Here is a 26,084-nt window from a genome sequence, read left to right as displayed (position 1 = left end):
TTTTAAGTAAATGATTCATATTCGGCTATATCGGGGTCTTTCTACTAGAATTTTTATTTGAATGACACTGGTTACATGTATGCATATGATACTCAAGTCTAAAATCTGACGTCTTTCTAGCTAGAATGCCGAAGACCGGAGACCGTCGATTAGTAGTAACCGGTGTTTGCGTAATTATATTCAATTGTGAATTTTACATGTACTTACTTATGTTTTTTGAACATTTGTTTTATAATCAGAGGTTATAATTGAATTGCAGTTTAAAACAAATTATTTTGATAACTTGCATATCACAGATGTCTCAAACACTTTAAATGTGATTTGTAATGCAGATATAGAAAGAGAGACATTAGCCAGCTTTGGCATGAATGGCTTTGGAAGTTTGGTAAGAGCAAAGAGGACAATATTCAACCTTTAATCGGTTTTATCTCATAAAGAAAAGTACTTTGAAGATTGCTCTTAGAAATTGTCTTTTGCAAAAAAATAATTCGAAACATTGTATTTTTATTGATTGTTATTGTGTTTTTACATAATTTGATGAGATCATTTAAGTGACATTTAGCATTTTTAAGGGCAAATGTCAAAATCAAGAACTTATTCCTTTACATTACTTCACCTAACAACACTGTCATACTACTAGTTTTTTCTTTATTTTACCTGTATATTAGATGGGCAAGGTTCTTGTGTAATTACTAGTTAATACCTTTGAATTCAAGTAGTGGAGAGAAATATTTTTGAATTACTCTGTTCTTTAATAATTAAATTGATAGACTTACAATGTACAGTAACTTACTGACAGCATCTCCCAGTTTTGTTTTCATTGTTTGTGAGTATCGAGAAGAAGATTGTACAATAATATAAAGAGGTTTTTGAGTTGTGAAAAGATCATTATTATAGTTGCGAATATGAAAAATTCGGTAAAACCTTCTTTGTTTATAATTTATTGTAGTTACAATAGATGTACATGTAGTGAAAAAATAGTAATTAAAAATGAAAATATTTCACTTTTAAGATGAAAAAATAAACAAAAAAAACTAAAGTCAACGTTCAGGGATTTGTTTATATTAATGTCACATGCCAAAAACCTGTTGGTGAATATATATTAGATATGAAAATATGAAATTATGTATATTGACATGTACTATTTCATTATTTATATTGTATGACTAAGATTATATTTTGATTTTTTTTTATCATGCCATAGATATTTACTTTAAAAGTTGCATTTTGAATAAGCAATTAAGTATCAATAAATAGTGTTTTTAGCACATGTTCTTTAAGTATGTTGTTATATTTTTCAGTTGAAGTATTAAGTGAAAATCTGTAAAGGGACAATATGGAGTTTTGTACAAACGGCACAGAATTCACTGAAGTGTGGATTGATGAGGGGCTTAACCAGTGCTTCTTGAATACAATAACATCATCAATTCTGTTCCTTTTCATCTTTGTTTTTGGCTGCGTTCAATGCTCCATGTATAGGAAATACGCGACCAAAATCGACAAGAAGTATGTTAACTCCAATTTTGGTTCAGTGGTGCAGATCTTTTTGACGGTACTTCTTGTACTGGAGTCGCTGTCTCACATTGTGACGAAAGATTTGTTGAAAGAGAATGGAGGAGTTGTGGGCGTGGACATTCTTACATTTCTTTGTTTGTTTATTGCGTGGTCAAGTTCTTTGAAAGTTTTGTCATTAGAACGAAAACAGATGTTACCTACAATTCCGACAAGGGGACATGGTTTACTCCTTCTTGTGTTTTGGACCTTGGCATTCCTCAGAGAAAACCTAGCTTTCATCAGCTGGTGGAGTCATTCATGGTTCTGGTATTTTGACAGGTAATTTTGTTGTTGATATTTTATTATCTAGTTAAATCAGCCCATGTTCATGTTGGTAAATCATTTGTTCCATTTTGCAGTGAGTTTTGACACTCATATGAAGAAGTTATTTATCTAGGATAAAGCTTCAAAACTTCTACCGAGGTGCTTGCTTGTGTCTGTAACATTGTACAAATGGGCACTCAAAGATTTCTTCATCAGTAATTATGGAGTGTTTGCTGAAGGACCTTTATAACGGTGTCCATGCATAAAAAACTTAAAACTGAATGTTAAAAAATTGTAGTCATTTATATTTGATTAAATAAAAACCTGTAACAGCATTGCATACTGTAAGAAAATTGTATATGTGTACTACTAGTTCCTGAAGACTTACTGTTTGTGTACTGCAACTGCAATGCTTTTTAATACACTGAGTATGTTTATGAAATTTAATATTTGTTTGTTTCAAAGTGTATCTGAGAAAATGTCTTATTGTTGAAACTGGCATGTTGATAAACATATTTTTTTTTCTGTTTTTCAGTGCCTCTGATCATGCTGAGTTTATACTGTGGGTTGTAAGATATTCATGTACCACACTTTTGTTCTTGCTTGGCCTAAAAGCTCCAGGATTACCTATCCATGGTTACAGAGCCCTGCAGTCAGAAGATGATGACAAAAAGGTATATTTTGTCTTGAAATACACCTAACTTATTTGTTAAAGAGAGTTAATATAGTACTGTAACATTCCTATCACACACCACTCCCCTAAAAAACGCCCCCAGGTTTTTTGATATGAAAAAAATCTACTCATCAGTGCTGAACTCCTGAGTAAATCCATAATTTTATTCGCATCCTTCAAAATCCATTTTATTCTATAGTAAACACAAAAATGTATCATATAAACTTGAAAATCTTAACACTTTTTAATGTTATTACCAACACTTGCTAATACTGAATGTATTTTTGATGAGTTTAGATTTAGGAAAGACTGTGTGGTAATAAAAGCCCTCCTTTTGGAAAATGTTTAGCCCCTCGGGTGCGTTTAATAAGAATTTTACGGTATGTCTGCGATACATTCTTACAGTTAGTGAGTTACTGAGTAGTTACAGAGCCGAGTATTTGCAAGATTTTGATAAAACTTTGTCTAGCATTGTTTTATTTAAGATACATACAGTTATGTGTGTTTGTTATGGGTGTTTTTTTACATTTTGTAGAATAAGATATAGAGTGAGCCCTTGGATATATATATATCTTCATAGTATCTTAGTCGTTTTATAAGAATGGAAAATATTTCACTGTCCAAAGCCCATAACTCTATCACAGATTTGACAGAATCATGGCCATTTTTGAACTTTCTTTATTTTTCAGGCTCTTGTTTTACTATTGAGCACCAAGAATAGTTGAACATGATGTCCTATCAACAGCTTTTGTTTATTTTAATCTTCTTTTTTTTCAAGGGAGATAAATCTGGTAGACATGAAGGTTCAACATGGAGTAATGTTTTGAGCAAGTTAAAGATGATGGCACCGTATGTATGGCCTAAAGGAAGCTGGTGGAGACAGTTAATTGTGCTAGGGTGTCTCCTGATACTAGGGGCTGGGCGTGGAATCAATGTGTTTGTTCCTATTTATAACAAATATATAGGTAGTGGTTTTACTCTGAAAAAAAAAAATTATATGTTTACATGTTAAACACAATAATATTGCATTTATATATTTCATGTATTTACCGTATCAATTACGACACAGGTACAAATTAAAACATTAGAAATCTTTGTAAAGATTATTAATAATGTTTGTATTTAGAAAATAAATGCTAAGAAATTCATAAAAAGTTCATAAATAACAAAGTAACTGATCCTTGTAAATCATACTGATTACCATATTTTTGCAGATTTAGGTAGCCATGTAACCTATCTGTGTGTCTAATATAAAGTATTAAAGCTTCCTTTGTTTGTTATTGCTCAAAGAAAGGAATTAATTGAAAATTATAGGTCATTGGCCAAGACTTAGTTGCTCTTTGTAATAAATTCAGAAGTGGACCATTGTAGAGAGGCAGACCTCTAAGCTGTAAGGTCATTGCCCTTCTGTTTTGAATTTATGAACTTCGTTGGAGAAGCAATACCAAAAGCTGAAATGAGCAGTGCACAATTTAGAGACTGGCAATTTGAGTGGCAAGACGTTGAAAATGTACTGACTATCAGTAGTACAAGTTGCATACTAGGCTTTTCATCAGGCTAATATATAATAATGGCAAGGTTGTTCCATATTTCATTGCAGTATTGTTATATTTTTTGTGTTCTTCAGGATAAATGATTCCATCACATTTGTGTTGAAAATTGAATACTGCTTATGCTGGTGATGGGGGCTAAAAAAGATGTTGCACTTATACATTATATCTCATGAATAAATTTAATCAAACCAAGTCTGCAATTTCCCTATAACATTGATGCTTTTGAAGGATCACTCCTTGCCCAGATGTTTTACTACTTATGTTCTTATTTTCATCTACCACTGTACACATTGGTATTCTGTAATAATTTCAGTGAACAGTTTAACCTATGACCAGAAGACAACTGTTGATGGCATGCTGGGAGTGAAGGTACCGGAGTTTAGATGGGACTTTATCTGTATATATAGTGCTCTTCTTTTCTTTAAAGGAAGCAGTGGAGGTGAGTTGTTAATATTTGTTTAAAGGTCAGCAACTTCTGTGAAATTTTATACACCCTTTTCTTAGGGATGGGGGTGGTGGTAGAGGGGGGAAGCATATAGATTTCACAAAACAGTGAAATGTGGGAGCTTCCATGTCCATAAATCCGTGTCCTGTGGACACAATTCTTTTGTAATGGATTTGTTTTGCTTTGCATTTGGAGCTGTCCTTTGGAAATGTATGGGTTTTTTGATAATTTCAATATAGTCACCTTAGTGCAATAACATGTTCACTCCTTTTGAATTATATAAGGAGTTCTTTTGTTACTGCACTAATGTGACTATATTAAAAAAAACAAAAATTAAGCCATGAAGAGTATAAAGCCTGGTCAGACAGCACAGATGTTCAAGCTAGCCTAGGTCTATACTAGTGACAAAGGCTGATCACTAGGTTCCTACAGGTTCATGCTAACTGTGATGAATTTGAGGGATTTTGATCTGACAAATGATACAATTGAGTAGCTAGCTGTATAACGTGTGATTCAGACTGCACAAGAGTGCAAACTGACCTATATGCTTGAACTTTCAATGCAGCACTGTCCAGGCATTATCTGTACCACTCAAAAAATAAAAATGTATGAAATTGAATTTTTTCAATATGAATTGTCACCAAAATACATAAATTTTTCTAATTTCTGTAGAACAGCTAGTGATGAATACTTACATACTTAATGTCAAGATTTGTTGGGCCTCATTATTATTCATTTAATTAAGTCACTACGCTGTTCTATGAAGTACTATGAAAAATAAAAGGCGACTTTGAACAGAATTCGATATAGTATTGACTTTTGTTCTTCTATGAAAATTAACACACACAATTTTTAAGAAATACAGCATTTTCATTGGATGGCAAATAAGGCTAGAATCTAAATATATTTTTATTAACAGGAGGTTCTGGATTTCTTAACAACATGCGAACATTTCTATGGATCCCTGTACAACAGTATACAACACGTAGAGTTCAAGTCAAACTGTTTGGCCATTTACATAGGTAATACTCTCATGTTACAGTTTTATAGTACTGTCTTATTTAGTTAACTTTGTTTTTACAATAGCACTATTATGTTACATTGATGACTTTCATACATAATTTATAAATCTATAAGATTTATTATATACATATATTGAGGGATTGGTGCGAAAGCGTTTTTACTCATTAAATAATAAAGGAGTTACGACCCTTTCACACCAAGCTGTCAAATTAAGCAGTTTTTACTCAATAAGGCTTTTAGTCAAACTGACACTTTAAAGATTTGCAGCATTTTTTCAGCTTTACTAGCTGGGGAAAACCTCAGAATTATTTTTTGCACAAGCATGCACCTATTTCAATGTTTTAATTTACTTTACAGTACAATGTTTGTGGTGGGGGTTTGTACTAATGTTTTCTATATTCTAGCCTATCATTGAGTTGGCATCTTAAGAGAAAGACTGGTGAGATATTGAGAGTTGTTGACAGAGGAACAAACAGTATTAATAATCTTCTTAAGTAAGTTTGTTTACCTTATTCAAATTAATGAAATATATGGACTTTAAATATAAAGTACAGTTGACTCTCAATAAGTCAAAATCGCTTTACTCAAATTACGCGTTAGTCGAAGAATTTCTAAAGTCCCGTCAAATTTCCTTCTTTATCTTTGTATTTTAACTCCGCTTAGGTCAAATTTTGACTTACCGATACTCCTGTTTAGTCGAAAAGAAAATTTGGTCCCGTCAATTAAAGCCCAACATATTTTCATCTCAATTAGTCGAAGTGCGAAAACAGCCGACTGATCAAAGGTCGGCGATATCAAGGTGAGATGTTGTCACTCGTGATTTACACGTATCATAGTAATTTTTAATTGCCGGTCATCACTTATTTATAACACATCGTATAAATGGCTTTAATCCGTTTCAGCACTTAATTGGTTTTAACAGTAAGATAATTAAATTAAGATTTAATTATATTTTTTTAAGAATGTTGACTGGTGCCAGTCTGACGGGTGTAAGTCAAATAACAGCCTAGGTATGTGTGTTATCAACGTAAATGACATTTGTATAATTAATGTTCCATCGGTTTGCATACATTAATTTGTACTTCCGGTTCACGATAGTTGCTACTTTCGTTTTCGTCCGATGATCAATCGAATCAAATATAATTGTGTGTTTATGTTTCACTATTAATAAACATGTATTAAATTTTGAATGATATATTTTTGTTCATTTATAATTTGTAGTTGTAATTGATTTACCGTTATTTCAACGGTTAAATATTGCAGCATTGCCGCTAACAACAATAACAAACCTACTTCTTTGCACATTTAATCAGGCACATGTATATACATGTACGAATGTCAATGTAATGGCGGCAGTTCCACGTTACTCGAATTCCGTTTCATTCGAAGTAAAATGCCCAGTCCCTTGGATTTCGAGTTACCGAGAGTCAACTGTATGTATTTCTTATTGTCCAAACGTAACTGTTTTCAAGTGAAAATCTTCAGGTGAAAAGATTGTACATTATTCATGATATGGAAAATTACCCATTTTTGTAGGGAAAAATTCAATGTTCCACTTGCTGTATGTTTGTTAGAAATCTTAACCTTTAACCTGCTGACCAGGCTCTATACTGTTGGCTGACCAACTTCAAAACCTTGATATCACCTAAAATTGATATCAGTGATTTTTCTAACTTAATTGGGAAGAGGCCTTAGCCACTTGATTTTGGGAAAAATTATCGCTAAATTTGCTGATTTGGGAAGTAAAAAAGGTGGTTTAAGTTCAGATTTTTGGGAAAACTGCATGATTTTAAAGAAATTTTCAATTGGGAAGATGCCTTTTTTCGGAGTCTGTTATATAAGTAGGAAAATCACTGGATATTGAACTGTCCCAAAATGGAAATTGGAAAAGTCCATTTATAAAATGCAGCAAGTTAAAGGTGAAATTTCTCAGGTCCACCCATTTAGCTCAATAGGGAGAGCATCAATTTGTAATGCAGGAGTAACTGGTTTGTTCCTCGGACAGATTTAAATTTCTCCGTGACAATTGATCTGGGACATTGAGAAATGTGTAATCGTCATTTGTCAATTAGTAGTGTTGAGTAATTTGTAATGGTCATTTGTCAATTAGTAGTGTTGAGTAATTTGTAATGGTCATTTGTCAATTAGTAGTGTTGAGTAATTTGTAATGGTCATTTGTCAATTAGTAGTGTTGAGTAATTTGTAATGGTCATTTGTCAATTAGTAGTGTTGAGAAATGTGTAATGGTCATTTGTCAATTAGTAGTGTTGAGTAATTTGTAATGGTCATTTGTCAATTAGTAGTGTTGAGTAATTTGTAATGGTCATTTGTCAATTAGTAGTGTTGAGTAATTTGTAATGGTCATTTGTCAATTAGTAGTGTTGAGTAATTTGTAATGGTCATTTGTCAATTAGTAGTGTTGAGTAATTTGTAATGGTCATTTGTCAATTAGTAGTGTTGAGTAATTTGTAATGGTCATTTGTCAATTAGTAGTGTAGAGTTATTTGTAATGGTCATTTGTCAATTAGTAGTGTTGAGTAATTTGTAATGGTCATTTGTCAATTAGTAGTGTAGAGTTATTTGTAATGGTCATTTGTCAGTTAGTAGTGTATCACTTGTTGAAAAAAAAATTTGTAATTGCTGGTTAGTAATTAAGGAAAGCCAGATAGGTGTCCCAACTGCTGAGATATGACCAAAGATGTGTTAAGACAAAAACCCATTTTTCAGTAACATGCCATACATACTTATTAAAAGCAAACAAATATTGTGAATATGATAGGTGAATGAACAGTGTAATAGTGAACTTTACTCTTAACCAAATTAACATGAACATGTATAAAGTTTTGATCACCTTTGTTCAATTAAAATATGTATTAATTAGGCATGACTGAGAAATTAAGACAGATCTGATTATGAGCTTATGAAAAATGTGTTACTTTAATTTCGATTTCTTCAATAAATGATTGTTTGATTTTTTATGCCCCCACTTCGAAGAAGAGGGGGTATATTGCTTTGCACTTGTCGGTCCGTCCCGTCCGTCGGTCCGTCGGTCCGTAGACCAAATGGTTTCCGAGTGATAACTAAAGAACCCTTAGGCCTAGGAACTTCAAACTTGGTATGGTGATTGGTCATGACCAGTAGATGACCCCTATTGATTTTGAGGTCAAGGGGTCAAAGGTCAAGGTCATATTGACCTTGTAGGTAAAAACGGTTTCCGATCAATAACTAAAGAACGCTTAGGCCTAGGAACTTCAAACTTGGTATGATGATTGTTCATGACCAGCAGATGACCCCTATTGATTTTGGGGTCAAGGGGTCAAAGGTCAAGGTCACATTGACCTTGTAGGTAAAAACGGTTTCCGATCAATAACTAAAGAACGCTTAGGCCTAGGAACTTCAAACTTGGTATGATGATTGTTCATGACCAGCAGATGACCCCTATTGATTTTGGGGTCAAGGGGTCAAAGGTCAAGGTCACATTGACCTTGTAGGTAAAAACGGTTTCCGATCAATAACTAAAGAACGCTTAGGCCTAGGAACTTCAAACTTGGTATGATGATTGTTCATGACCAGCAGATGACCCCTATTGATTTTGGGGTCAAGGGGTCAAAGGTCAAGGTCACATTGACCTTGTAGGTAAAAACGGTTTCCGATCAATAACTAAAGAACGCTTAGGCCTAGGAACTTCAAACTTGGTATGATGATTGGTCATGACCAGTAGATGACCCCTATTGATTTTGGGGTCAAGGGGTCAATGTCATAGTGACCTTGTACTTAATGACCGTTTCTAACCAATAACTCAACAACTCAAGTTGCCTTGGTTGATATTTTTATGTGCTTTTGGTATACACATTTGAAGGTCTTATGTAATATTACAACTTGGCTGTCATTAATGAGGCCTATGTGATTCATAAAATTTATGTATATATTATTTGGTAAGACTTTTAATAACTTTAATTGCTGCACACAACCTATGGGGTCACAATAATTATTACCTTTTGACTAGTCATGACCAGTAGATACTAGATAACCCTTATTAATTGCTTGTTCACTGGGTCAGAAGTCATGCATAATAACCTGATCACATGACAAATTGGCTGCAGATAGGGGGCATACATGTTTTACAAACATATCTTGTTTTATATTTATTTCAGTTATGTAGTGTTTCAGATATTACCAACTATAGTAGATATATTAATAGCCGTTGTATACTTCATCACAGCATTTAACTATATATTTGGACTGGTTGTGTTTCTTGCCATGGCTCTTTACCTTGGTATGTATTTTTTTAATGTTTGTTATTTCTATAATTGACTTTTTGAAAAAATGTTTGTTAGTTTTAAGTTAAATGTATTTGTTGATAGACAGGAGTTTCATTGTTTTTTTTAGTGTTTGCTGGTCCAACTGTTTGTCATGTTTCATACCATTTTATAAAAATTAAGTAGTTGGTTATCCAGGCAAGCCATTTAGGTGGATCTATCTCCATCCAAATATGTGTTAAGATTGGTGCAACAAACCCAGAGAAAATGAACCAAACAAAACTTCAAATGTCAAAATGTGACCTGAAGTGGTCAATTGTGAAAAAAAATGGCAAATTACCTTTACTTGTTGTAACTGTTATTCATTAACAAATTGCTTAGCTCCAGCAGGTGAGGTGGTTTTGACCCCTAGTGTTTTATGCTTTAAAGTTTGTTACACCGAGGTTAGTCGAAATCGTCTTTCCTGTTCCGGCACCTTAAGACCTATTCTTTGTTGATGGGCAATAAAACTAAACAAACAATCGAACAATATAATATTTCTAACATATCCTATTGACTTTTCAGCGGTGACTATATGGGTTACAGAGTGGAGGACAAAATACAGGCGAGAAATGAATCTTCTTGATAATGAAACTAATTCAAAAGCAGTTGATTCTCTTCTAAATTTTGAAACTGTAAGTGCATGGTAATTTTTTTACTTTAACAGTTAATTCACCAGAGCAGAGTTAAGCCATCACATAACTGCTTATGGCAGGCTGTCAAGCAATTTACCAGTACTAGTTGCCTTCATTTTTTCAAGGAACTTATACCTATTGTACCAGAGCAGAGGTACAGCACGAATGACCGTAGGCAGGATTTCATGATCAATCGCAACAGAAATGACCTTCACCATTTGGGAATCAAATCTAGGTTGCTGTATCAACAGTCCAATGCTCTACATATTGACCTAAGTGGACAGTTACATTATAGGTTAATAAAGATTTTTGACAAGATATATGGTCCAGTGTAATCAGTTGTAAGTCATTATAGCAAAATTAATATATGACCATATAAACAGTCAAATTCAAAATTTATAATACTTGACAATTGCTTTCTTAGATAAAATAGAAATGATTTATAAATAAGCACCAGTCATATGTTATATGACAAATACAAACATCATGATCGTCCAATGAAAATCATTGTTACAAATTTGCAGTAGAAAATATATTGTATAACTTTAATATCCTTACAAAACTATAAAGCTATTATGCCAGTAAATTGGTTGTGGTTTTTGTGTATAAAATTACATATTTTTGCAGTATTTTTTGTGATAAGTAATTATATTACCCTGTACCTGTTTATCTTATGTTTAACTTCTTGATATTTGTTGAATATATTTCAGGTAAAGTACTATGGAGCTTCAGATTTTGAAGTGGACAGATACAATAAAGCTATTCTAAAATATCAGGTAAATTTATTAAGGTGTGTGTTTGTTTACACAAAATGATTTTAATGTTTTGGTTTACAGTCTGACTCCGTTTTGAGTGTGACCATAAAACATTTTGCTGTCAGTAAGAAGACTGATCCTACTTTGTAAGGGCTGTTATGTAAGTCAAAAATGAAGGTGGGGGAAAAGTTATCATTTAAGTGCAGACAAAATACAACATAATGACCTTAAACCTCCTTAAACATGGGGGAATATTGCCATAGATATGGGAGATTATATCCATAAACATTGGGAGTAATGTTCATAGACATAAGAATTATATCCTTAAATATGGGGGATTATATCTTTAATGATTGAAGATAATGTCCATAGACATGGGAAGTATATATTCAAACATGGGGGATTTATCCTTAAACATGGGGGATTATTTCCTTAAACATGGGGGATTATTTCCTTAAAAGCAGCTGATTATGCCCAAAAACATCAAAATTATGTCTTTAAACATGGGGGATTATATCTTTTAACATGGGAATTATATCCTTAAAGGTGGTGGATAATGTCCATAGACATAGGAATTATATCTTTAAACATAAGTGATTATATCAAAGATGGGGGATTCTGTATCTCTAAACAAAATTTAAATCTACAGGTTACAGTATTAAATCTGGGATTTACATCATTGGCATAACATTACTTAGATTTTTGAAATATGACAGTAAAGCAAATCACTTCAGGAAAATTAAACTGTTTTACCATTGTGTCAATAAGCATTATAAAAGTTGTATTATTCTTTTAACACTAAAAAAAATGATTGGAAAAGTGCCAAAAAAATCAACCCTCAAATCAGAATATCTTGTTACGCATCAGTTTAATGAACAATATAAAAGAACTGTTACATGTACTTTCTAAATTTATAGAAAGCTGAATGGAAAGCCACTGCCTCTCTGAACCTTCTCAACACGGCACAGAATGTGGTCATTACTGGTGGGGTTCTGGCTGGCTCCCTGCTCTGTGCCTGGGCTGTGGTCCATAGCCTGAATGGTTTACATCTTACTGTTGGAGACTATGTGCTGTTTGGGACATACATTATACAGTTATATGGACCTCTGAATTGGTTAGGAACTTATTACAGGTAAGAAATGTAGGATAGGTAAACTATGTTCTAGGTTATACAGAACCTCTCTTACACTGTCAAAATCTAATTATGTTTGATTGTGTAAGAAGCTATAAGCGGATAGACACACTCTTGAATCTGTTCCTGGAGCCAACCAGTACTTGAGTAATGTGTGTAAAGTTTCCCTGCTCAAGAAAACAACACCTTGCCCCTGACTGGTCTCAATCCCTCAGCATGCAAGCCTTAGATTACTAGTCTGACATTTTACCTTGCCATTTCTTTATCTATATGTTCTCAGTTATATGCTCATGGAAATTTTGCTATGGAACATTTGGAATATTCGTTTGTTTGACTATACTTGTTTTGAACACACTTTCGTACCATTGCTTATAGCACATTTATTTGTTAACTTAAATGTAAAGGTGAGATATTTGATGTGTTGGTACCTTTCATGAATGTCTACCATTGGACTCTAGGTTGATAATGCCTCAAGGTCATTTATGCTCTATTTTGCTTCATAGACCATGTTCATAATATTGTTTTGTTTTAACATAGGTACTCCACTGAGATTCAAAGCCTGAAAACACAAAATTTGAAAAACTTAAACAGATCAAGTTGGGCACTTCAAAAGAAAAATATGAAAAAAAAAAGTGATTAAAAAATATTCTTAGACTTAAATTGAAAATTGATATTTAGTACAATTCTTAGTCCAATGGGAGCTTTTGATGATAGGTTATTTTGCAGAATAAAAATTTTCTCAGCGAAAGATCTGAAATTTGCACACAAGTTTATGATTGGTAAAGACATCCATCAAATGGTATAAAAAATCTTGAAAAAATATTTCCAATTCCATCATGTAAAAAAATTATAGGGTAGTCCCTTTAAGAAGATATTTTAAAGGGACATTTTATTGGAGAGAAAAATCTCTCTAATGCAATAATTGCCCCTAGTTAACCAACTATTAGATCGGTTATATGTTTATATTACAGAATGATCCAGCAAGCATTTATAGATATGGAAAATATGTTTGAATTACTGGATGTTGGTCTAGAGGTATGTTTGATTTATCTTGTTATATAAAATAGTCCATGTTTTGTAACACAGATTTTCATTGGACAATAGTGAGGTTTATATAAACTATAATACTTCATGTTTTGTAACAGTGGTTTTCATTGGGCAACAGTGAGAATAGATGTATATTACAGCATGTTATGTGACTCAATTTTCATTTGACGACAGTGAGGTTTATATTAACTATATTACTGCATGTTTTGTAACAGCAATTTTTTGGACGGCAGTTAGGTTTATATGAATTAATTCACATCTGCTTAAAATTCATGAATTCTGAATTCAACCAAAAGAAAGGAATTATACAGTGATAAAAATTTGTTATAAAGACTTGTAAAGTTATAGGGCTGTGTGAAAAGGATTGTTTTTAGTTTTAAGTCCATGTTATATATGCTGATAGCTATTGATTCTGGTCATATAACCTGTCAAAGTCTTGATAACTAAATTTGATAATAGTGCACATTTGTAATGTTTTTTTTTCATTGCATAATCAAGATGTTTGTATAACCTATATACACAGCTGCTGTTGATTTATGATGTCATTACTTTTTTCTCTGAGACGAGAAGTTTAATGTTCATGAATTTTAAATACATATTAAAGATTCTTGACAGGTTATATGGCTTATATAACTGTTGCTTGCAAAATAACTTGACCTGCTGCAAACAACCATATATTTAACATGTCAGAAATCTTTATAACTGATAAAGCAATGTGCTTCCTACACATAATGTCACCAGAATAAATTCCATAAGACCCTAATTCTGCTGAATTTTAACAATGGTTTTTCACTATTTTGAATGCTATAGCTATATGCTATTTATTATTTAATTGAAAAGGTTGTTGATGTGCCAGATGCCAAAGATCTACAAATACAGTCTGGACAGATAGAATTCAAGAATGTAGAATTCAAATATGAGCCCACGTAAGTTTGTTTACCCTTTAAATGCTATCGGTTAGTTTAATCTTCAAATGCTATTGGTGAATGTGACTTGCCTTTGTCAACAGTATAGAGCCATGTCAAGCTGCACTGCCTAATTCAGTGAGATCTGGCTATATTCTACAGCCTAAGTCATTTTAAGTATTTTGTTTGCTTTCCTTTAATATTGAACATGCCTGTTATACAATGAATGGTAGGACTTATTGATGCAAAAAGGAAGACATTCTTCATTTCATCTTTTACACACCCATTTTGTGAGGTTCTGGGCATATAGATATGCTTATGTGCTATATAACATCCACATTTTGAAATGCTGTTATGACAGACTGCCTTTAATTTCCTGTTTTAACATTTTAACGGTTATAATGTAAAATAGTGTAAAAGTACGTTAAGAGACCATTGAAATAGCAAGTTTTTCATTTTCCAAATCTAACAGAAACTTTATTTCATATACAAAGCTTTATTTTATATTCTAGGAAAGATATACTGAAAAACATTTCATTCTCTGTGCCACCAGGACAAACATTTGCTTTGGTAAGTATTATATGATATATATAAACAGAAGTAACCATGATTTGTTTGTTTGTTTTGTTGGGTTAGAGTCACACTGGCTTATTTAAAGTCATATAAGGACTTTCCAGCTTCTCTGGTGGAGGAAGGCCTCACGTGTTCAGGATCTTCAGTGCAGTATATTAGGCACAAGCTGGCACCTGAGTAGAACCACTGACGTTCAGTTAGCTAGCTGGATAGGTTCTTCTAGTAAAAGAATCCACAGTCACTAGTGGGATTTGAACCACAGCGATAAGGGGCAATGATATTACGGCATTGATGGCCTGCCAACCCCCGATATTCATGTCTGTAAGGGAACATTTGTAAAGTCTTATATTTACAGTTATGCATTTTCATGACTGTTTGCCTTTAGTAAAGAAGTATGAGAGACTTATTAAGTATTTATTTCAAAAATTTGATAAAGAAAATTTTAATTGTTTGATCGTTTGTTTATATATATTTATAGGTTGGTCACTCTGGAAGTGGTAAAAGTACAATTATTCGACTGTTGTTCAGATTTTATGATGTACAGGCGGGTACTATATGCATAGATGGTCAAGACATATCAAAGGTTGGTGATAGTACCACAATTATATCTGTTTCCAATGTCAGGTCAATTCAGTCAAGGTCACTGATGCTACAAATAGATTTTCCTACATTTCCGTTTTAGTGGGGCCATGCATTTAGCTTTCTCAGTGACTAAATGAGCATATACATGTATCAGGCTTTCCAATATTCTTGTATGTAAACTATGTATGTAAACTATAAGCTTAGACTTAAAACTTTGTTTCTGAGGTCAGATCTTAGGCTTGCACAACACATAAAACTTACTGGTAGTTAGTCTTTCAGAAAAATTTTCATATGAAATATCTATTATTTAAAGTGCCTTTGAATCTTTCTGCAACAGATATTTTTCATAGCTGCTGAAATTTTTACATTCCATTTTGATGTTGTTTTGAAGATGTCACTTAAGAGGTGATGTTTTTCTGAGGGTTCAATGGTAACATGTTAACCAGTTCTTTTGTTGTTTTAATCAAGTATTCTTTCTTTTGACATTAATTAATTAATTTTTATTTATGTAGGTAAAACAGGAGTCGTTAAGAAAGTGTATTGGAGTGGTTCCCCAAGATACAGTATTATTTAACAATGATATAATGTATAACATACGTTATGGCCGGGTCACAGCCTCGGACGAGGAAGTGGAAGGTGCTGCCGACGCTGCAGATATTCATAGTAGAATATTAACTTTTCCATCAAGTAAGTTCTTCATTACTTTTGTGACTGAGAGATTGTCTTTAAGAGTTGATGCAACAGAATTTCATCCACCATTTATTCTAGCATGATCGTAAGAGACTAAATGGGTTCAAATTGATTTAGTCTATGCATCTCTTTGCTTCAGCAGGTGAGGTGATTTTGACCCCTGATGTTGCTTTAAGTTTGTAGCACTCGAGATTGGCCAAAATTATCTTTCCTGTTTCGGCGACATATGACCTAAATTGTGTTGGTGCAAAACTTGTGAAATTACACAAAATATTAGATATTTTGATGTGATGGCGGGAAATATTTATGCATGAGTATAACTGACATGTATGTCAAAAAAGTTAGGCAGGAATATTCCTATGTCATTGGTGTAAAGGGTGGTGGAAATTACCAATCGCATTATGGAAAGAAAAAAATGACTCTCTAAATCACATTTTTTTTCACATAAGGACATCTTAATTGTTTATTGTTAATTATGTACCAAAATCTATTGGAAACATGAAAATATGTCTTTTTTGGCCAAAGACCTTTAAAAAATTCAGTAGGTTAAGAATCAATAATTAAATAGCAGAGTTGTCTTCACAAATATTCCTATTAGCATTGAAGGAAGCCTCCTGAAAGAACAGCAGAATGCTTTTGTTGTAATTATCTACAAATATTAAGTATGCATTAACCTTAAAGGGTCATTCAGCTTTTATGAAGATTAAATATGTTATTTTTAGATAAATCTTCTCATGTAATTTTCAAATCAAAAGTATAAGGTGGAAAATGAAATTTGCTGATGATAAAATGCATAAACAATAAGGAAACCCCTGGATACCTCAAATCTAGCGGTCCGCTGTTTATATTTTAAATTAGTAAAGCAGAAGATTTGTTTCCTGATCTTTTATTTTTCGAAACAAATGTCACTGATGCTGTTTTGCAGAAGGCTTAACAGCGATATGATGCACCTTTTTAAGATAAAATTACTTAAATACTTAGTTTGAAACAAAATGTAAATTGTTTTTCCAAAGAAAAAAAGCTGAAGACCATTTTAAGGATAAGTATAATAATCCTTACTTGAAGACAGATGCAATCTATTTCTGTAAAACTTGGTCAAATATGAACATTTTACTGAATCAATTAGGGAGAGGTGTAATTTAAATATGTGCTCTACATATATTTTCAATAAACATTTGAGCCACGCCATGACAAAACCAGCATAATGGGTTTGCGACAGGCATGGATCCAGACCAGCCTGCACGTCTGCGCCGTCTGATAGGATCCATGCTGTTTGCTATCAGTTTCTCTACTTGTAATAGGGTTTGTAAGTGAACAGCATGGATCCTGATCAGACTGTGCGGATGCCCAGGCTGGTCTGGATCCATGCTGGTCGCAAAAGCACTATGTTTGTTTTGTCATGGTGTGGCTCATTTATTCTTCTCTTCATCAGAATATGAGACAGTGGTAGGAGAGAGGGGATTGAAGTTGAGTGGAGGAGAAAAGCAAAGAGTGGCAATAGCTAGAACTTTACTGAAAGCACCTGCAATAGTATTACTAGATGAGGTAAAAACTACTCTTAAAATTTTTATTTATGTTGACTGTGATAAAGTTGTTAAAGCATCTTTTATCTCAATTATTTTTGTTGAAATTTGATGTTTAATTGGAAACCTGTCTTTTATTAAGCATGCTATCCCATGAAAGGAACTCCACTGTGGTCCAAAAACCTGAAACATAAAATCTGGAATTCTTTAACATAGACCAGCTTGGGCACTTAAACAGGAAGATATGCAAAAGACAAATAAGAAAAAGACTCAAAGATAAATCATATTTTCGTGCTAGTCTTTGCCTGATTTGAGTGAAAAGTGTTTCAGCACTTTTTCAAAATTGGGTCATTTCCTCAATTAGAGTAGTTATTCTGGAAATGCGCAGTGAGCAAATGATCTGAAATTTTGAACACAAGTTATGGATATAGACCTTCATTATATGGAAAACTCAGTCCAGTCATTTTAAATCATTTTATAAAGAAACAAACTGTGGTAACATATTAATACACAAATTTCTCAGGAATGAAGTAACTTGAGTGTTCTTTGGATACATGTGTTTTTATTACAGGCTACCTCAGCATTGGATACAAAAACAGAACGTAACATTCAGACATCCCTGGCTAGAGTGTGTGAGAACAGAACTACCATAATAGTGGCACATCGTCTTTCAACAATTATACATGCAGATACTATATTGGTTCTTGATGAGGGAGAAATAGTGGAGAGAGGAACGTAAGTTGATAAATATTTAAGGGGGCGGTTAAATGTTGTTGCTTTTACCCAGGTTGTCACAAAGCCTTAGGGATAAGTTAATGTTGTTTTTTTTGTTAATTTATTTTATAAATACCGCATGGACAAGAAATGAACATGAAGAAATGCATTTGATGAAATGGATAAGTAAGTCAAAATCAGATATTGCCATCCCTTAATGTTGTGAATCTCCAACAGTATTGATCCTCAGAAACTGTATTTTTATTAATACAAATTTTGCAAATGACTATTTAGTATACAAAAGTAAGTTGACAATGAAATATAGTAAAATATTTCTGAAATTTATCCATGTTTCCTACATTATTTATTAATACTGCTGAAATTTTGTTTTTATTCATTGTTTATTATACTGAAAAATTAGGTATTGAAATTTCAATGAAAAGAATGCAATTTGGCTGAATCTCAAGTAAAGGTTATTTGCTTTGCTTTATAGATATGCAATCAAACTAGTTATTTAAGTATTTACATGAAATATTTCCATGACAGTTGATCATGGGCATATTCAAGTCTAATGGTCATTAGTCTCCCATCACTGATTCAGTAATTATGTGGGATAACCTGTAAGTCACTTAAGGAGTAATTTGTTATTACTGGTAAGTTATCCAGGAAAGTCTGTTAGGTGCATTAATCACCTAGTTATTACCAAAAAATCTATAAAAATCAGGGTAACAACCAGAAAAACAAAACAAACATATTAAACATAATTTTATCACACACCAGTCCTGTGCTGCTTTTGTGACTGTGTAAAAACAGTATTGTAAGCTAAGTCAAAAACTGTTCAAATAACAACTTTTATTGATAAAAAGTTTAATTCCACAATTTCTTTATTCAACTCTGAAGAGTACTAAATTTGCTAGATTCAACAATAAAAGTTTCCATGAAAATATTACAAAATGCTCTTGTCACTAGTTTTCGCGACTGTCAGGATTTAAAGCCAAAATGCAAACTGAAAACAGCCTGTCATGGCTACTTATATAGACTCTGAAATAGCCAGGACTGTCACAATTGACCAATCATAACATTCCATTTACCCTGGCAGTCTGGCAGGAAAGACAGAAATTTCTTAAAATGGCAGCCATATTGACAGGAATAATTTAGAAAATGTAAATTAACAAAGTTAACAAATAACAAAATATGCAATAAACACTTGAATTACATGCTTAACTTGATGCACTTAATATCTGGACCAAAACAATCATGGTTATAGCTTAGAAAAATGAACTATTGATATAAAAAGATTCCAAGTGCCAGGAATTTGAATTTTCCCTCCTGACAAACTTAGAGGTCATACCGGTCATCAACATATTTATGAAATACAGCAATGCCAGCTAAATATTTGGAAATTAACTTAAGTCTTAGGTAAATAAAGATTACATTCATTGTTCTTACATGTAAAATGGTTAGTATTTGTATATGTTTATGAAAATTTAAGCATTTAAAGTTTTGAATCAAGGTAGACAACTCTTGTCGGCCATTTTGATGCCAGGATAAACACAGTAAGTAAATAAATCATTTCTTGAAGTTTAAACCTCCTCATAGTGCCTTATATAGTTCTAGAGCCTCAGAATGTCCTATATCATGGTCTTAATTCCTTCCTTTACCAGAAAATTATCTAAACAAATAAAATCAGCAAATATGAATGGCTGAGGCACTAAGTTTAGGAATCCTGACAGGTAAAGTTCAGGAATCCTGGCAGGTAAGTTTTAAGCAGTGACTGAACAGTATTACCTTATTTGTCAATAAATTATGCTAGTTTGATGTTCAAATTGTGATAAAACGTTATTTGTTTTAAACTGATATATCCATTACAAGGTCCTAAAAGTAATTATTTGATAAATATTCACAGTCCCTTACACTCTCCCCCTCTTAAAAGACATAAAATACTTTTTAAATGTTTTCTGTCTGTTTTTCTAATTTTTTTTTTCTGTATGATTGATTCTCTCTGTCACATTTTTTTTACGTTAGGACACCACTAGTAGAAACATCTTTGTTGTCAATAGCATGGATACAATGTCAGCATCATTTCCTTATTAAATGAATTCTTGTAGGCTTTAAAGTTTAGAAAAAGTCTTTTCATTCTTACAGTTTTGTTTGGATGTTAAGTTAAAGAAAATAGCAGTTGTTTATAAATCTTCCTCAGATGTGGGTAACTGAATATCTCCTTATCAAGTATTTATCTGTATTATTTCTCCAATGTCTCTGTCACAAATATGTCTAGTAATTCATATAAGCATTCACTCATTGTTACTTTTAATTTCTTAAATTTTTTACTTGATTCCAAAGATATCCTTATTATTATGTTTGATAAAGTGTATTGTTCACAGCATTACAGCAAATTGAGATAACCATTTCCTCTGATAATACTAATTATCATTTCCAAGTACAGTTCCAAAAGACTTAAGAGATAGATACTGAAACCACTTACCAGGAATTCACTCCTAACCATTGCCTGTCAATGGTTTTGAATTCCAATGGTTAAAGCGATGCAATATATAATTGCAAAAAAAGTTCGCAAATAACCATAATCCACATAGTGAAACATGGTTGATCAGGCCATTTCCAACTATGAATTTCAACAACACCACACAGAGCTCTGTGATTCACTTCAAAAACATCACATTAATTAATATTGTCATTTCAGTATCAATCCCATTGAACCATTGTACATGTATAATTATGTATTACAGCTAATTCCAATCTTTGCTTTACTTTACATTGTTCCAATTTCATAGAACCATAGTTTATTAATTACCATTGTTTCTGTATTTAAGCTGAATGAATTACTGTTTATTTCTTTCTGATGCTCTACTTTGTATTATTCCTATTGAACCATTGTATCAAAACATAATTAATCACTATTATTGAATATTAATGTCTTTCTGGAGCTTCTTGTGCTTTTATTTAACAGTCATAACTTAGTCAACAGTTAACTTCAAATGTAACCATAACTTTTAACAATTTTAGCATAAACAGCTATGTCCTTAAGTATGTTTTAGCTTTGTTATCCAAGTTGGGACTGTGGTAGATTTTTGATACATCCCTAGGTGATTTGCCTTCAAAGGACTGTTGTTTAATGTAAACAGGTATTCCAAAATATCTCAGGCTTTGGGCTGGATATCGATGTTTATTATCATTTCTGTCACCGCCTCTATCTAATTCACTATCTGCAATTTGTTTTATTATTCTTATTTGTCTCATATCAGCATGTGGAGTTGATTTGTTGTCTTCTTCTGTACTTGCAAACATTATTTGAATTTCAGGGTCTGACATTTTTTGTTTTGTTCCTTACTGTAAATTTACTTTTGCGTAGTTTTATTCCTTTTTGGTATTAAATGATATCATTCAAGTTCAAGGTCACTTCCAGTAAAAAATGTAAACAGTTCTTTTAATCCACTGATTCTGACACCAATTGTAAGCTAAGTCAAAAACTGTTCAAATAACAACTTTTATTGATAAAAAGTTTAATTCCACAATTTCTTTATTCAACTCTGAAGAGTACTAAATTTGCTAGATTCAACAATAAAAGTTTCCATGAAAATATTACAAAATGCTCTTGTCACTAGTTTTCGCGACTGTCAGGATTTAAAGCCAAAATGCAAACTGAAAACAGCCTGTCATGGCTACTTATATAGACTCTGAAATAGCCAGGACTGTCCACAATTGACCAATCATAACATTCCATTACCCTGGCAGTCTGGCAGGAAGACAGAAATTTCTTAAAATGGCAGCCATATTGACAGGAATAATTTAGAAAATGTAAATTAACAAAGTTAACAAATAACAAAATATGCAATAAACACTTGAATTACATGCTTAACTTGATGCACTTAATATCTGGACCAAACAATCATGGTTATAGCTTAGAAAAATGAACTATTGATATAAAAAGATTCCAAATGCCAGGAATTTGAATTTTCCCTCCTGACAAACTTAGAGGTCATACCGGTCATCACATATTTATGAAATACAGCAATGCCAGCTAAATATTTGGAAATTAACTTAAGTCTTAGGTAAATAAAGATTAATTCATTGTTCTTACATGTAAAATGGTTAGTATTTGTATATGTTTATGAAATTTAAGCATTTAAAAGTTTTGAATCAAGGTAGACAACTCTTGTCGGCCATTTTGATGCCAGGATAAACACAGTAAGTAAATAAATCATTCTTGAAGTTTAAACCTCCTCATAGTGCCTTTATATAGTTCTAGAGAGCCTCAGAAGTCCTATATCATGGTCTTAATTCCTTCCTTTTACCAGAAAATTATCTAAACAAATAAAATCAGCAAATATGAATGGGGTGAGGCACTAAGTTTAGAATCCTGACAGGTAAAGTTCAGGAATCCTGGCAGGTAAGTTTTAAGCAGTGACTGAACAGTATTACCTTATTTGTCAATAAATTATGCTAGTTTGATGTTCAAATTGTGATAAAACGTTATTTGTTTTAAACTGATATATCCATTACAAGGTCCTAAAAGTAATTATTTGATAAATATTCACAGTCCCTTACAGTATTGCCTGACTGTGCATATATTTTGATGTGCGTCATTAGCCTTATACAAACATAGTGTTAAGATACGCTAAATGTTATGTGACACTATATGCATGTCAATGAAAAAATGACTATTTTTCACTGTAAACAGTTCTAATTCTTATTTTTCACTGTAAACAGTTGTTATTTTGGGTATGTGATAAATAGTATATTATATTAACATAGATTTAATACTTAAATTATTAAACTCATTGAACTAAACAATATAATGCTTGCCAGAGGCTGGCTAAATAGTATTTTATTCAACTCATTCAATGAATTAATTATTAAATCTACACTCATTCAATATTCTCTATTTAATAATTCCGTCATTGTTGTTTTTAGGCATGATGAGCTTCTAGTCAAGCAGGGACCTTACTATGAAATGTGGCAACAACAGCAGACAAAACTAGAGGAGGCTGAAGACGATAATTCTTTAAACAATGAAACAGTATCTGTAGATATTGAACAGACTAAAACTTAAACAATTTAGTTAGTTTAGGATTTATCAATTTATGTTGTCCGCAATTCCTGCCTAAAAAAATAAATTGTAATTTTTCAACAGTTTAGCCTAGTGGCTTTGTTTACTGTCCTGCCCTCTGATAAATGTTGTGTTTTCAGTAGAGGAAAACTTAGTTTATAAATATAAAGCTCTTTCTTCACTCAACAGTCTTGAAATATTTTTGTCTCGTCAGTTTTTTTTCTTAAAAATGACTGGTTTTATGGACAAGTCCATTTAAGACGCCTAGTATGGTAAGAGTTAAAGAATTGAATTGTATCAATTAAAGTTAGTGACAAATTACTTTAAATAAAAGCAGGATACCTTTGTCTGTAAGCAGATTTTTATTGATTCACTTTATTATATATGATGAAATTGTACCATATTTTTACATAAACATGCAAGCTATATTGTTTTCACAGTATTTGTAACGATGTATTTACATTCAGATCTAGTTTTTGTTGTTTCTATAGTATTCTGTTTAACAATTTTTATGGTTTTGAAAACATATCAGTCTCCTTGTTTCATTTAAAGTGACATTATGCTCATTTAATAGTCAAGTTAAGCTGAACTGACTTTATATTTCAAAAGATTGACTGTTAAAATGGTGATTGACCAACAGTTCATATTGGAAAATATTTAGGATAAAATTTAAAAGCTGCCTAAAATATAAAAAGACTGCCCCACTCTTTTTATGAAGTGAACATTACAGGTGAATTCTAATGGATATTTACGAAAAATTTGTTTGGATCCATGCATTGTTTATTGTTAATTTGAAATAATTGTTTTTATTAAAAGGAATTGTGGCAAAATGAAAACTTATTTTGACTTTCACCTGTTCAATCATTTATACACTTGGATTGGCATAATTTCACTTTAACAAGTACCTTTCAAATTTATATAAAATCTTGAAATCTTAAAAACTGTGAAATAATGATGTTTAAATATAGTAAAATATTACCATGAAATGATAATGTTTAAATATAATAGTGAAATATGACCATGAAATAATCATGTTTAAATATAGTGAAATATGACCGTGAAATAATCATGTTTAAATACAGTGAAATATGACCGTGAAATAATCATGTTTAAATATAGTGAAATATGACCGTGAAATAATCATGTTTAAATATAGTGAAATATGCCCGTGAAATAATCATGTTTAAATACATGTATAGTGAAATATGACCGTGAATCCTTACTAAGCATCCTTTGCTGAGTGGTTAAGGTTGTTTACATTAAAACAACTGGCACCTCAGCACTGTAGGTTCAAATCTCTACAGGGACTGTGGATTCTTTAATGTTAGGAAGCTATCAAGTTAGCTGGCTCTACTCAGGTTCTTGTTTGTGTCTGAAATAAAACACAGATAGACACCAGAGGTCTTCCTCCACCAGTAAAGCTGGAAAGTCACCATATGACCTTTTTCATGTGATGTAAAACCCAATTAAAAAATCCCTCGCTAACAATTATTACACTCGTCACATACGAGATATGGTACAGATTTATTCGAACAAAATTACTTAATAATACCAGAGGTCTGTGTGACGGAGGTTGTGATCTTTAAATCATGATCATCTCATTGAGTCCCTGCATAGACTGAGACCACAAACATATTCATGTGAGACTCGGATATACACCTCTGTTTGTTTTCAACAAGTTGCACCTGAAAGAATTGTGATTTTTTTTTTGTTATTTTTATCTTGAAGATGTTGACATATACTTTTTTTGTGTCGCCTTGAAAAAGGCGACATATAGGGGTTACTTTTGTCGGCGGCGTCGTTGTCGGCGTCGTTGTCGGTGTCGTCGTCGGTGTCGGCGTCCCCTAAAGCTTGTCCGGAGCATAAGTCAGTCATTATAAGTCTGATTGACTTCAAACTTGGTATGCATGCTTCTCATAATGACCGAAGTGCAGTGCACAAGAACAGTACTCTTTTCTTCTTATTTTGAGTTATTGCCTTTGTTAATTTTTCTATACTTTATTTTTTGTCCAGTGCCATTTCTCTTAAGTGTAAAAAATTATGGACTTGAAACTTTCATAGATGATAGATCTCATTAGAAGAAGTGCAGTGCACAAGAACTGGTACTCTGCATTTCTTATTTTTTGAGTTATTGCCCTTTGTTAATTTTCATACTTTATTTTTGTCCAGGCCATTTCTCCTAAAGTATAAAAGCTATGGACTTGAAACTTCATAGGATGATAGATCTCATTAAGAAAAGTGCAGTGCACAAGAACTGGTACTCTGAATTTCTTATTTTTTGAGTTATTGCCCTTTGTTAATTTTCATACTTTATTTTTGTCCAGGCTTTTTCTCCTAAAGTATAAAAGCTATGGACATGAAACTTCATAGGAATGATAGATCTCATTAAGGAAAAGTGCAGTGCCAAAGAACTGGTGCTCTGCATTTTTTATTTTTTGAGTTATTGTGCCCTTTGGGTTAATTTTCATACTTTAATTTTTGTCCTGGCTCATTTCTTCATTAATTAAAAGCTTTGGACTTGAAACTTCATAGGATGAAGATCTCATTAAGAAGAAGTGCAGTGCACAAAGAACTGGTGCTACTGCATTCTTATTTTTTTGAGTTATTGCCCTTTGTTAATTTTCATACTTTATTTTGTCCAGGCCTTTCT

At 32.4% G+C, this 26,084-nt stretch overlaps 1 protein-coding gene across 1 annotated transcript; it reads left to right on the top strand.

Moving 5' to 3' along the window:
* The first annotated feature begins 202 nt into the window (after window positions 1-202).
* LOC132732090 (ATP-binding cassette sub-family B member 6-like) lies at window positions 203-25,177 on the top strand. The gene is made up of 19 exons (XM_060718437.1): window positions 203-385; window positions 1,302-1,833; window positions 2,354-2,492; window positions 3,270-3,456; window positions 4,358-4,483; window positions 5,409-5,511; window positions 5,917-6,006; window positions 9,667-9,788; window positions 10,336-10,445; window positions 11,156-11,221; window positions 12,118-12,332; window positions 13,304-13,367; window positions 14,220-14,305; window positions 14,797-14,854; window positions 15,336-15,440; window positions 15,952-16,126; window positions 17,562-17,674; window positions 18,224-18,387; window positions 23,299-25,177. The coding sequence occupies exons 2-19, from the start codon at window positions 1,337-1,339 to the stop codon at window positions 23,435-23,437; spliced, it is 2,559 nt and encodes an 852-aa protein (XP_060574420.1). The 5' UTR covers window positions 203-385; window positions 1,302-1,336; the 3' UTR covers window positions 23,438-25,177.
* Window positions 25,178-26,084: the final 907 nt, after the last annotated feature.

Source organism: Ruditapes philippinarum, unplaced genomic scaffold, assembly GCF_026571515.1.
Source record: "Ruditapes philippinarum isolate M1 unplaced genomic scaffold, ASM2657151v2 ctg7645_1_1_1_1, whole genome shotgun sequence".
NCBI lineage: Eukaryota > Metazoa > Mollusca > Bivalvia > Venerida > Veneridae > Ruditapes > Ruditapes philippinarum.
This window is presented reverse-complemented; position numbering and strand designations above follow the sequence as displayed.